Source organism: Thamnophis elegans, chromosome 14 (genome assembly GCF_009769535.1).
Source record: "Thamnophis elegans isolate rThaEle1 chromosome 14, rThaEle1.pri, whole genome shotgun sequence".
Lineage (NCBI taxonomy): Eukaryota > Metazoa > Chordata > Lepidosauria > Squamata > Colubridae > Thamnophis > Thamnophis elegans.
Window position 1 is genome coordinate 21,681,900 of NC_045554.1, and position 14,114 is coordinate 21,696,013.

At 46.9% G+C, this 14,114-nt stretch overlaps 1 protein-coding gene across 1 annotated transcript in view; it reads left to right on the top strand.

Moving 5' to 3' along the window:
* ZNF598 (zinc finger protein 598) overlaps positions 1-14,114 on the top strand; it is a 30,024-nt gene that overhangs the window by 12,893 nt on the left and 3,017 nt on the right. Inside the window, exons 2-11 of the mRNA XM_032230184.1 lie at positions 1,371-1,483; positions 2,109-2,238; positions 2,353-2,564; positions 5,071-5,288; positions 6,022-6,139; positions 7,413-7,591; positions 7,737-7,821; positions 8,328-9,079; positions 9,553-9,688; positions 12,677-12,821. Coding sequence (XP_032086075.1) covers positions 1,371-1,483; positions 2,109-2,238; positions 2,353-2,564; positions 5,071-5,288; positions 6,022-6,139; positions 7,413-7,591; positions 7,737-7,821; positions 8,328-9,079; positions 9,553-9,688; positions 12,677-12,821 — 2,088 coding nt within the window. The remainder of the gene's footprint in view (positions 1-1,370; positions 1,484-2,108; positions 2,239-2,352; positions 2,565-5,070; positions 5,289-6,021; positions 6,140-7,412; positions 7,592-7,736; positions 7,822-8,327; positions 9,080-9,552; positions 9,689-12,676; positions 12,822-14,114) is intronic.

Sequence of the window (14,114 nt, forward strand, 5' to 3'; positions counted from 1 at the left end):
ATCATAATTTAATGTTGGGGGGGGGGCAACACAGTTTTGGGAAAATGAGATTATAAGGGAGTGGGCTGCATACAACCCACACAACCTCACATCTGTTAGGGCCAGGCAGGGTATCCATTCCTTCCACAAAATCTGTTGCAGAAGGCAAATGGGAAAGTTGCCTGCAGAGTGGCCTTTCTCCAAGAAGTAGAATTGTCCTCTGCCTTTCCACGTGATGGAAACATGGACGGTTCCTTTGCACAAAAGGCAGGAATGAGTCACTCTCCAGGTCTTCATCAAGAAAAGTGCTTGGAATCAGAGGGTGGGAAATAGAAAGTGATTACATCTTTTCTATTTCCGGTAGAGAAGAGCTCAAAAAGAAACTTCCATTCTCACGCTCCCAGCCTTGAAGACAGAGGGATAACATCAAGAACATAAGAAGCAGTAGTATCGCTTTATAAGGTCTTGGTAAGACCACACTTGGAACACTGTGTCCAGTTTTGGTCACCACAATATAAAAAAGATGTTGAGATTCCAGAAAGTGTGCAAGGAAGAGCAACAACGATAATTAAGGGGATGGAGGCTAAAACATATGAAGAAGAGTTTCAGGGATTGGGTCTGTCTAGTGAAAAGAAGGACAAGGGGTGACATGATAGCAGTCTTCCAGTATTTGAGGGGCTGCCACAAAGAAGAGGCAGCCCCTTATTCTCCAAAACACCTGAAAGCAGGACAAGAATCAATGGATGGAAACTAAGGAGAAATTTCCTAACAATTACTTGTGAGATTCATTAATTAATTGTGAGAACAATTAATCAGTGGAAGGGGTTGCCTTCAGAAGAACTGGAGGTTTTTAAGAAGAGACTGGACAGCCATTTCTCCTACTTGAGCAAGGGACTGGACTAGAAAGACCTCCAAGGTCCCTTCCAACTAGGTTATTCTATGCTGTTAGTGGCAGTTTTCCCATATGTTGCTGGAAAGTGTGAGAACTTATTTGCTCTGTGCTTTTTCAACAACGACTGCCCACATTTAACCTTATTGCAGCCATGAGACAAACCTCTAATTCACTGAAATCCAAAGTTGAACTTTTCAAGGTGCCTGTGTATTAAATAGCTAAGCCCAGTGAGACCACCACTTCTATTCTTCTGGGCCTCTTGAGAGAAATGTGTACTGTGAGCCTGTTCAGTTTTGTTTTTCCTCCCGCAATGTGCAGGATAGATTAGGATGGCAATTATTAGGGATTTGAGTTCCCTATATTCTTCCTCTGGATGATGATCTCTCTTGGAAATATTAATTCTCTCTCAGAGGTGCCCTCTGGAGCCTCCTTGTGCCGCAAGCTGTTTGGGACCTGGACATTCTGTGTTCCTTACCTCTTCCTGCTTCTCTCCCCACAGGTGGTTTTTGGGAAGAAGCTGCCAGCCTTTTCAACAATCATACTCAGCCAGTTACAACATGAGAAGAAATATGACATCTATTTTACTGATGGAAAGATTTATGCTCTCTATAGGTAAATATTCTGTAGCTTCCTTTCTTAGGGTAATACAGGCACACTGGCTGGTCAGCAAAGGAACGACAATGATTTTCATACCAGCCACATTTGAAAATTGTCTGGAGACTGGATGGAATGAATGAATTTTCCAGGAGATGCTCTGGGCAGCGCTTGCCAGGACCTGTAGCAACTCTTAGTCTGGAAATGATCAAGAAACACGTCTCTCCAATTAGTATGATTAAGAAAAAGATAACGTACTTATACAAGAATTCCAACAAATACTTTTGCTTTCAAATGTGAAATATTCCATGTTTACATTGAAACTTCCACCCGTCCCTCTGGCTACTAGCCTTTTTGTCAGTGTGTTTAGGAGTCAGGGGCAACTAACAAACTGAGCGGAAGCTGCTCTTGCATTGTGAAAAAAAATGCAAAATAAACTTACTTAGCTTTTGTATGCAAAAGCTTTCATTTATGTATTCATTTAATAAACATACTCACACCCTAGGAAAGAAAGGAAGGAAGGAAGGAGAAACGCAAGCGTTCACGCAGAGGGAAAGATGCCCCTGTGTGAGAACTGGTATCAGTGGCTGAAGCATCCTGCAGCATGTGGTTCTTGTCCCTCATGTGTGTTTTTCCCCTCTAGGAAACTCCTGCAACACGAATGCCCTCTGTGCACGGACTCCCGGGCTTTTCCCACCATTGTGGAGCTGGAGCAGCACATGAGGAAGCAGCACGAGCTCTTTTGCTGCAAGCTCTGCGTGAAGCACCTGAAGGCAAGCGGGGGGGGGGGAGTGAGGCAGGCGGGGGGGAGTGAGGCAGTGGGGAGGGGCTGAGGGGGGATCCGTTTCTACTGAAAACATGAAGGCCGTTCCCTCTTAACCTTCCAGATCTTTACATACGAGCGCAAGTGGTATTCCCGCAAGGATCTTGCTCGGCACAGAATCCATGGAGATCCCGACGACACATCTCACCGGGGGCACCCCTTGTGTAAATTTTGTGACGAGCGATATTTGGATAATGATGAGTTACTAAAGCACCTGAGGAGAGACCACTATTTCTGCCACTTCTGTGATTCTGATGGAGCTCAAGAATATTACAGGTCTGTGACTCCAGCTGACCCCCAAGATTGACGCTAGAAAGTAAGAAAGAAGAGACAGCTGCCTCCCTAATGCACTGAACTCTAGAAAGGAGAAGGAGGCACAGCATAATCAGTCTTGTAATATTTGCCATATTTATTGAGCCAGTCTCAATAAACAAGAGATTTAGCCTTCTGGTGGAGTTGATTTCCTAAGTGAGGCTGACAGCAATCTTGGTGCTGTAGTTCCTCCTCCTCCTGTGATTTAAAGGTGCCTGCCTGAGTCACTTCCTCCGTGTGTTGTCTCGTCCTGGACTTTGAAAATATTTCAGTAACTTCTGCCTAAGTAACGGGTCCTGTGTATTTCCATCAGGACCATCTTCTCTGCTTATAGTAGGGCCTTGATACAGGTGGCTGGTTCCTTTGGCAGATGGGGTATAGTAGGTCTGGGATGCTACATTTATTTTATTTATGAAATGTGTATGCCGTCTGTCGAGAGCAACTCTGGGCAGGTTACAATGCAGTAGAATAACATAACATTCAGTTAGAAATACGGAAATAGCTAAAATTACAAGACATACATAGAGTAAAAGGAGTAAAAGCAACCCCAGGGGCTCCCATGGAACAGGAGTGGTACCTTCTGTCCCCACTTCCAGCCTGACGTGTCTCCATTGGCACCCAGGCCAGCCGGCAGAGCCAGGTATTCAGGGTGGTGGGTTGACCTCACTCCCGTCAGCAGAATGTCTCCATGTGGAAGAGAGTCTTCATTCCTGGGCTGATAGGATCCGCAGCAGGCCTCTTCCGTTGGAAGGCCTGGGATGGGCCAGGGCTATTCCATCACCAGTACAATCTTCCCCAGCCTGGGAAGACTTTAGCTATGTGAACTCGCTATTATTCTTGCCTACAATGCTGGTTGGGGCAGGGTTATCATAGTAGTTCCTCTCATTGCATCTTTGACTCTGGAATAGTTTGCAGGATCCTTCTGAGCTGCTGCTGGGTGAGAGAGAGACAAGAGTAGCTCACAAGAGGAAGTCCTTGCCCTGCCTTGGTAGTCAAGCTAGGCTCATTATTTCCCTTCTTTGATTTGCTTACTCATTATGCTGTTAATCTGGCTAATTTTCAATATTCTCTGGAGAGACGGCAGTTCTTTAAAATTTGAAAGCTACCGTGTTCCTTTTGACCCCCCGAAAAAATGGCTAGGCCTTCTTTTTGGAGGGTTATAATTATTGACGCACCTCGCACCGGTGGCACCGACAGGAGCTTGCGGCTGGCCGACTTCTTCTGCGGCTGCTTGCATGCATCACCTTTGATAATGGAGCTCTACTATTGGCTGCTTCTTGGCCTTCTGCTAGGCATTGGAAGCCGAAACGGAGGCCAGGATAATGCATGCGAGTGGCGGCAAGTGGCCACAGAAGAAGGTAAGGCAGGTGTCGGTGTGTGAGGCCTGGTAAGGAGGACAGCTCCAACCCCCCACCCCCACCTTAGCTTATTTTCTACCTATGTGCCTCGCCCCACCACTGCAACCTGGGGTGGGCGGGGTCTTAATTAGGGCTAATTTTGTGGGTGGGGCTTAATTTGATCGCATTTGCTCAAAATCGTGATAGGGCTTCTTTTCAAGGTGGGTGGTCTTTTGGGAGAAAGACGGTAATAAGCAGAAGTTTACAGGAAACAGAATATATAACGTGCCATTATAATTAATAATAATAATTAATTCAAGACTATAGATTCACAGGAAAAGGATTTGGATGTCCTACCAGATCACAGGTTGAAGGAGAGGCAGTGGTGTGGTGTGGCTGCCTTGAGATTCTGTATTAACAGAAACTTAGAATCTGGATGCAGTAGAACCTCTGGTCACAAATGCTTCTGACCATGACCAAATCGGCTGCCAACCCAAAAATTCGCTAAATGTTTCACTGGTTGCAAACACATCATTGGGTGGCGATCAAACACCACCGCAGCAATTTCCCCTGCTGCACCATTATTATTTTTTTGTACACATATGCGCAGCCAATCTTGTTTCCAGTCACAATCAAATCAGGTTGCGACCAAAGTCCTGAAACTGATTACGGTCGTTAACCAGAGATTCCACTGTAATGGGAAGCAGTTGTTCTTCTGGACTCTGCTGTTCTCCCTCAGTTTCCCCGTGGAATTCTGTGCCTGGTCTGTCTTTCAGAGCTGACAAACGAGCAAGTTGAGAGAAGGGCTTCTCCGAAGGTGACTGGAAAACTGGGCCTATGAGGAGCACTTTAGGAAGCTTTATGCACCATAGGTGTAGTCTGTGGATTTAGCAGATCCTGCATAGGAGGGAGGTTGGGGTTGGACTACCTGTCTTCTGTGGTAAAAAAATACCTATGAAAAGGCGAGCATTTTAAGATTTGTACTGAAAATACATTCCTGAGGTTGCAAGATGGTTTCAGAAACTGGCACAGTGGAATAACTTCAGGGTGATCTCCCTTTCTGTCACTGCCTCCATCTAAGACCAGTGTGGAGGAGCCCACAAGCACCCATGGGCTGTATCTCTCTCTCGCAGTGATTATGAGTACCTCCGTGAACACTTCCGGGAGAAGCACTTCCTCTGCGAAGAAGGTCGGTGCAGCACTGAGCAGTTCACCCATGCCTTTCGGACTGAAATCGACTACAAAGCCCACAAGACAGCTTGTCACAGCAAAAACCGGGCTGAAGCCAGGCAGAATCGGCAGATTGACCTGCAGTTCAACTATGCCCCGAGACACCAGCGGAGAAACGAGGGTAGGCCGGGAGGGAGCGAGGGCAGGGAGTCTCCGGCGGAAGGGTCCCTTTGGGCACGGCTGGGCATCATGGTTTTTCTGGCGGGCTCTTTACTCTCTCACCATTCCCTCGAGAACTCTACTTTCTCATAGTAGTGAAAAATGCCATTTCCCCCCCAAATCTTTGCTCATAAGTCCTCCACTTATGACCACAGTTGGGATCAGAATTCCCATCATAAGTAGTTGTGGTCACTAGTGGGAACCAATTTTATGACAATGTTTATGGCCGTTAGTAAGTGAATCTTGTCATTGTTAAGCATATCCAGCTTCCCCAATGAGTTTTATACCAGAGATCAGCAAAAAAAAGTTGCAAGTTGCAATCGTGCTGCAACTGGATGTAAATGTGAGCCATTGCCAAGCGTCCAAAGTGCGATCCTGGCACTCCAGAGCTGTCCTGTATGCAAGTTCAGACCGAAAGGCGTATTTTTCCAGGGCCCTCATGGCTTTGAACCAGCACTAAACAAATGGTCATAAGTGGAACCCAGTCTGTAGTATTCCAAAAGTTCCTGTTTCCATCCTGATGGGATGAAGGGTTTGCCTGGTGATATTGAGGGTGCCAGGATGCCGATATCTCCTGCGCTAACCCTCCGACTAGAATAAAGACAGTATGTTAACTCATTTGATTTGCATGTAGGGCAAGCCCAGAATCCAGCTTTCTTTTTTGAGATGGTTTTACTGTTGTGTTTATGTTCCAGGGGTTGTGAGTGGTGAAGACTACGATGAAGTTGATCGATATAACAGGCAGATGAGAGGAAGCAGGTCAGGATCCCGAGGTGGGCAGCAGAACAGGAGAGGCAGCTGGCGATACAAGAGGTAAGAGCAGTGGTGATTGTTTGGGGGCTTTCCTTCAGGTGGGCCGGGACTGGGAAGGACCTGCTGGCCTTCAGGAGGCCCTCGGAGCCAGGCCAGGAGCTGCACAGAGAGGCCAGCATAGAAGAAGCTTGCAGTAAACCCTTCTCACTTCTCATGGCATCATCCATTTTATCCTTTTTGTTTTTGCCTTGTGCTCCATGTTAACCTACAGCAATGTTTGCTTTAATGGAAAACCTGCTTTAAATGATAGTTTCCCCTTCCAGTTTCTGGCCATATTCGGGGCAAAACCTGCCCTGAGCCTGATGTTCTGCCTGCTACTTCTGGGCTCTGCAGCCTTTGCCCAGGAAAAGCCACCCGTAGCTTCTGCCTGCACAGTTGCCCATGTTTTGGCTAGCTCTTCTTGTTTGCTTCTTGTTCTTGTTCACAAGAATTTAGTCAACAAAGGGCCAAGGCTAAACGGGTGCTAGATAAAGGTTGATGGGATGTGGGGGGAGGGTTAGGGTTTCTTGTGACAACTGGTCCAGGATGAGAGTGACAGGTGCAGGCACACAATCTAAATGAGATAGTTGTTTTTAGTGGGCTATTGCTGGGCAGCTGTTGCTGGGCCAGGACTGACCCTGTCAGGTGAGACCTATGAAGGGCCTTTGCTACGCTCCATGCAGAGAGGAGCATACTATGGGACTGTAGTCCCCTGGGATCAGGCTCCTGCTCATCTAAGCAGCTGGATTGAGTCACTCTGGAGAACTGCCAGCAGAATCAGCTTCAGGGTCATCATCACAGCTCCTTCCTATCCACCCTCCCCCAGTCCTTGGAGTTTGGGCTGGGCTTGAGCCTGCATTTCAGGTGCATGTGGCCACAGCAGCTTTCCATGGTGACTGGGGGATCCCTAGTGGTAGATATTATAGAACGGCTTCTGGCCAGAGGATGTTGTGGAGGCTCATTTCACTCTCTGTGCAAAGGGTTCATTATGGGGGTGCGCCTGCTGATCTGTGTCCCGGAGGTGATGAGAAGTTGATAGAAAGGGCGTTTTTCTTTTGCCTGTTAGAGGGGGCAGCAATTGGATCCGGTTGTCAGGTCTCCCAGCTGGATTCAAAGATGGGGAGATGTCTGGGTTTATAATTTCTTCTTGGTGTTATCCACTCCCTTCCTTCCGCATAACAGGCTGCCTTTCCTGCATCTTGCCCTCAATATCTTAGCATTGCTTGTCCCCCTCCTGGGAAGTATGGGAAATGCCTCTCTGACCTCTCTTGGTTTTGCTTGAAAAATTCTGCAGAGAAGAAGAAGACCGGGATGTTGCCGCAGCTGTTCGGGCCTCAGTAGCTGCCAAAAGGCAAGAAGAGAAAAACAGGGTGGAGGATAAAGGGGACAGCTGTCGCCCCAAGAAGGAAGATGCCAAAGATCCTGAGCCAACAGTCTCTAAGCGAGGGGTGAAGCCTTCATCCGAAGAACCAGGTGAGTCCTCGCTCCGCCCCCAAAATCCGCGCTGGGCTTTGTCTCAGACATTGGGCTTCTCCGTGTTGGCGAGGTGATGGCCTTGCCGTCTTGCTGGAGTTCTCGGTAGCCTTTTGGTTAAATTGTGTTCTCTGTTTTTCCCAAGTTCCTAAGGAAGCGGTTCCCAAGGCTGCCTTAAGCCAAGATGACTTTCCTGCCATTGGCTCGCCAAACATGAATTCTGTGCCAAGGTAAGTCTTTGGTAGCGTGGAGAAATAAACTGGCCACAAGATCAGGGATTCTCCCCAACAGATGTGAGCAAGGCCTTGCAGAAAGGGGTCAGACTCCGGTCTTCAGAGGCCACTTCAAGACTCCTCTCCCTTCTCCGGTTGTGATGGTCCTTTGCTTGGTCCTCACAGCTTGAAGCTTCAGATCTGAATTGGGAGGCAAAGGTCAGTGGCTCTAGCCTTGCCAGCGATGGTGAGGCTGCTGCTGCTTCTCCCGCGGGGGAATGTACTCGGCCTCTCGTGCTTTCAGAGCTGCCCCAGAGGCTAAAATTGCTGTCCTCTGAACAATTGTGTCTTTTTAAAGCCCCCATGGAGTGTTTGCCTTGAAACCTTCCATCAATGTCCTTGGCTCTAGGCTGCCCTTCTGCTCTCTACCCTCTGAGCCCCCTCTCTCCTCTCCCCCCAACCGGGCCCTTTGCCTCAGGAGTGCAGAGGGAGGGGTTGTCCTGCATCGGTGCTTTCTCTTTCAGCTCATCTCAGTTGGCGCCAGTAAAGCTTGATGAAGAGGACTTTCCCAGGCTTTCCTTCTCTTCTGCTCCGCCTGTGGTCTCTGCCTCTCTGCCCTTGTCATACATGGCTACAGCCCAAAAGACGGGATTTCAGGAGGAAGACTTCCCTGCCTTGGTCTCTAAAGTACGACCCAGCAGTAAGACAGTGTCAACCCTCGCCTCAGCCTGGAGTGGTGGCTCCAGTAAGAACATGGCCCGAGCAATGACGGCCACAGCCAGCCAGCCGGCCAGAAAAGGGCCCCCTCCCGGCAGCAGCAAAGCCAGCAAAAAGAGCAAAGTGGCAATCCCTGGTAACTTTCAGGACGGCAGCGGCAGCGTTTCCACCCAGGAGATCCGTAGTGCGCCGACCATGGTGGACGTCTCCTCCTTGCTGGCAGCTTCCAACTCTCAGACTTTTGCCAAAGTGGGTAAGAAGAAGAAAGTTGGGACTGAGAAGCTGAGAACAGTCTTGCAGGAAGTGCCAGCTGCCCCCCACTCTCTCGAGAAGGTAGACGATGCTGAGCAGTCCTCGCCCGTCACTGCCGGTCCTGACCTTCTCAGCACATCTGCCACTCTGGTGAACGGTCACTCAGAAAAGCCCCCGCTGCCCTGCAGGGCTCCCAAAGAGCCTCCTGGCCTTAAGAAGCCCTCCGGAGGTGGCCAATGCCTGTTGCCTCAGGAAGACTTTCCAGCCCTTGGGAACACCGGGCCACCTCGCATGCCTCCACCCCCAGGTAAGGGCTGCAGGTGCTCCTCGGTCCTAGGTTTGGGGAAAGGCCTGGTGGGAGCTGTAAGAGGGCAAAACGTGGCAGTTGAATTTGGCTTTGGGAAGCAAGATGGGTTGAGGACATTTGGGCCTTTCCTCGACTCTCCTCATTGAGAGTGGTCAGGCATGGAGTGGCTGCAGCTGCTGGGCCAGGCTGTGACCCTTCACTCCGGGTCCTCTGCTCCTCCAGATCCTCCGCCTGGGATCTTTTTATCAGGAGCCACTCTGGGATCTCAGCTCAGACATTGTCCACCACTGAATTGCATGTGCTTCTTACACCTCTTTGCTTTACAAAATCTTTACTGGATTTATGGGATTGGGATAGGGATTGTGGGGGGGGGGGGGGAAGACGCAACAAGAGCGAGAGTGGTTAACAACAGGGACCTGCGGGGGCTGTCAGTGCCTGCTCTAACTGCTGTCTCACTTCCTCCTGTTTTCTAGGTTTCAATTCTGTGGTGCTACTTAATAGCCCCCCACCCCCTCCTGGGCTGTCGGTGCCTCCTAGTAAACCACCCCCTGGCTTCACTCCTATTCCAACCACCAGTACTTCAGAAAATGCCCCAGCTTCAGTGAAAGAGTAAGTGTAAGAGTAGCCCTTCTGGGTAACTGGTGCTTTCTGCCCCTCCTGAATGGCTCCAGGGCCAGTTTTCTCGGCCTCGGGCCATGGGGCCAGGAAGGAAGGCCTTTGGGGACTGGGGAGAGGCTCTCCCCAGAAGGATCAGTCTGGCTTTTCTGCTCAAGGTTGCAGAGATTATCTTTATGCTTGTCTGTTTTGTATTTATACTTAGCAGCTTAAACAGCTGCTGTTAATATTTTGCAACCTCTTTATTCAATTTCAAAAAATATCAAAAATGATAAGGGAGCAAGGAGGCTTCCTTGAATTTTGAGGACTGCATGGACAGATCTCAGATTTTTTAAGAATAGAGTAATTTATAATAATAATTATAATTATCCAGCACACTATATGAAAGCAATCAACTGGTGTATAGCACAGCCACCATTATAACTGCAGAATTGGATTATAAAAAGTCAAAAAAGAAACCCACTGGAACACCAAAGTGGAAAATTTGACTTGAAAATAAAATTAAAAAAACTACAAGGGGATGTCAGCAATCTGAAGTATTTGAAAGGAGGAAAACTAAAGAACAAAAAGCTGAAAAATTGTTTACACAAAAAATACAACCTGGAGGAAAAAACAATAACAGAAATCATGGAAAAACTAAAGCAATGTGTAATAGCAACAACAAAAAAATTGAAAGATAGGAAGAACAAATAAAACAATATCATGAAAATGTCCAGTTCAGAAGAAACCAACACTTCTTTTATCGATCCCTTGATGAAAACTAATGTTCATCCAGGTAAAGAAAAAACTTAGAACTTTTGGAAAGAACTGTGGGGAAAACCCAGTGGAACACAACAAAACTGCCTCCTGGATCAAAGCTATTCAATAACAAACAACACGAAACAAAATGGGAAATATAATATAAACTGACATGGTTGCAAAACAAGCTAAGAAGGTGAAGAACTGGAGTGCACCTGGCCTGGACGAACTGCATGGAAACACCTGATCAGCCTCCATCATCGCATGGCCCCTCAATTTGATCAAATGCTTCAAAATACAACAAGTGAAGAATGGTTAACAGCTGGTCGAACATACTTGATAATGAAAGATCCAGAAAAGGGCACAGAACCAAGCAACTATCTCTCAATTAATTGTCTGCCAACAACGTTCAAACTTTTTACAATAATACTGGCAAATTAGGTATTCAATCATCTGATGGCAAACAGCTTGTATCCAGTAGAACAAAAAGGAAATTATAAAAAATCAAGAGGAACAAAAAATCAGCTGCTCATTGACAAAATGGAACTAAAAAATGCAAAACAAAGAAAAACAAATTTAAACATGGCGTGCATTGATTACAAGAAGGCATTCGACTCATTACTCCACAGCTGGATTAACACCTGTCTGGAAAACTCGTGGACATGGTTTAAGATTGGAACCATCAAGAAAGAAACAGAAGGTTTAATACTGGCTGCTCAAGAACAAGCACTATAAACGAATGCCATGAAAGCAAAGATACAAAAATCCACTGACAATCCAAGCTGCTGACTTTGCAACAACAAAGTCAAAACTGTTTCACATTTAATATGTGAATGCAGCAAAATTGCACAAAGTGAGTACAAAGCTAGACACAACTGAGTTGCTAAATTAATCCACTGGTCATTATGTAAAAAATATGACTTACCCGTATCCAAAAAGTCATGGGAACACAAAGTGGAAAAAGTTACCGAAATTGAGGTGGTGAAGATCTTGTGGGACTTTCAAATACAAACAGATCATCATTTGGAACACAACATGCCAGATATCACAGTTGTAGAGGGCCAAAGTGTACAGTTTATTGATATCGCTGTACCAGGAGATGACAGAGTCAAAGAAAAATAACTAGGAAAAAAATCACGAAATATCGCAACTTGGCCATCAAAACTATGTGGCTATGGATGAAGCATGTAACAGTGATACCCATTGTCATCGGGGCACTTGGCACCATGTCCAAAAATTTTATAAGATACATCAACAAATTGCAGCTTCCTGCAATAACACCAGTGGAACTGCAAAAAACTGTGCTACTCGGAACATCTTATATTTTAAGAAGGTACTTGGTTGATACTTAGGACGCTGCCAGGAAACTGTATCAACCATTAGCACCAGTCAGTGGTATTTGTGACACATCTTTAAATGTTCACTTGAGTTTCTTGTTTAATGAATAAAAGAAATAATAATAATAATTTTGTCAACAGCACGCCATTGCAGCCTTCTACAACTTCCTGGTCATAGCCTGTAGCCTTAGAATTTCTTTGTGGTCTCCCATCCAAATACCAATTTGCTTTGCTTCCAAGCTCAGACAGTTAAGCAACTTCTGTCACCTGCAGAGAGTTTCTCGCTCTCTAGGTCTACATACCATGATGTACCAATTGGCACCTCCTCGAAACAAATCCATAGTTTTTCGGGAGATATGTGACAGCAGTGCATGAGCTTGTGGACAAGTGCCCCAGGGCTTCCTTGCTGTCACTATTTGAGTTTCAAATTTGCCATAGCTCTAACTTCTTGTGCCTGTTTTTGTCACATTTTACAGTGAGGATACAGGTCATTAAAATCAAGCCAGTATCTGGTCTTATTTTATGAAGCAGCCTTTCCCTTTCTTATAATGGATTAGAGGGATCTGTGACAACCGAGGGCGGGGGGGGAGATATTGCAGAGAAGGAACTCTGGCACAACAGAATCCTGAGCCCCCCCTCCTCCCCGAAGGAGGGCCCCTTGCAGCAGAACATTGACAAGAGTGCCAGCTGTGTGGCTCTTTGGACAGGCATCTATCTGAGATGCTTGGATTCTGGCCCTGGGCAAGTGGTGGCCTCTTCCACCTCTAGGAATCCTGGATTCTGGGCTCTGGCATCTGGTTTAGGAATTTCTGGCTGGGGTATTCATGACAGCTTCAAAGAACAACAGCAATAGATCACCTGGTGCTTCTCAGTATAGATAGCTATGTTTTTCTTTTTCTGAAAACAGGCCCAAACTCTGTCAGGGACCCTATCTGATCCTGGAAAACTTCCAGCAACGGAACATCCAGCTAATTCAGTCCATCAGAGAATTTCTTCAAGAAGATGAATCTCAGTTCAACAAATTTAAGATGTACTCGGGGCAGTTCAGGCAGGTGAGTAGCCAGGAAATTAATTTCATAGCAACAGTTGACGCCATGTGGGGTCTTCCCGGCAATTGTGAATCTGCCTTTAGATGAACATTTCTTTGTGAGAAACTATTCATCATTCTGGATAGAAGTGAGACTGACATTGTGAGCAACCAGCCAGCATTTTGGAATATTGCTTTTCAAAGAGGCTGATTGGCCTTTGGTCTCCTTAGAGGCTTGGCATTATCCTCAGAAATGGGGCGAGGGCTTGTTGTGCCTCAGCAGAAGACCCAGGGAGGGGAGGGAGACTTTTGCCCTTGATCCTGAGCAAGATCTGTAAGTGAGAATCTGACCTGTCTGCTGAGGAGGAGCCATGCTTCAAAGCGAGGCCTGGCAGGAGGCATGCGGTTCTCCGTGGTGTGGGTGACAGCAGGGAGGACTTCTCCCAAGCGAGCCTTTCTCCACGCTCAGAGAGTGATGCCCCTTAACCTCAAGAGGAGACGGAGAATGACAACTACTGGGGCGTCTTTCACCTGATCACTAAGGTAGAAACTAGGGATTGGCCCAGAAGTGATGGTTAAAACTAAGAGGGACCCTCAATAGCAGGAAAATTTGCTATCTGTTGTTTTTATCTGCGTCTACTTCATTAAAAAAATAGAAAGCGATGATGTGCTTCAGATTTATGAATTACTTTGTAAGTAGGAGAGAGTTGAAACTTTGACATGCAACAAACTGCAGTTGGGGATGATCCGACTCTTCCTGAGTTCAATACATAAAAGGTTCTAGAAGCTCTCAGGATTGAGGCATTCGGATTCCAGAGAGGATCAGAAAGCTTTTTTGCTTGCTTTTAGTGCCCTTGTCTGCTTGGTTTACCTCTTGGTCTTGTCTTCCTGACATTGTATTCCAAGAAATGGCTGAGGTTTCCATGGCAATTGATCCGCCCTGGTCCTGGCCAAGACCCAGCACAGAGACAAGCAGCTGTTTAACCTGCAGGACCCTCTTTACCTCGGCTGCTCTTTGTCCTCTTTCTAGGGGCTCAGCATCTTTTTTTGTATTGTGGCACCCAGAGCTGGACCCAGTATTCCAACTGTGGTCTCAGCAGTGCAGCCTAAAGCGGCACTAACACTTATCGTGATCTTGGTTCTATTAATACTGCCCAGGTGACTGCATTGCCCTTTTTGGCAGCTGCAGTACACAGCTGGCTCGGACTGAAGAGGTGGGCCACTAGGACTTCTGGATTGCTGTCGTGCCAGGTAACCGTGTATTCTATACCTGTGCGTTGGTTTTTCTTGCCTAAGTATAAAACCTTCCTTTTTGCAC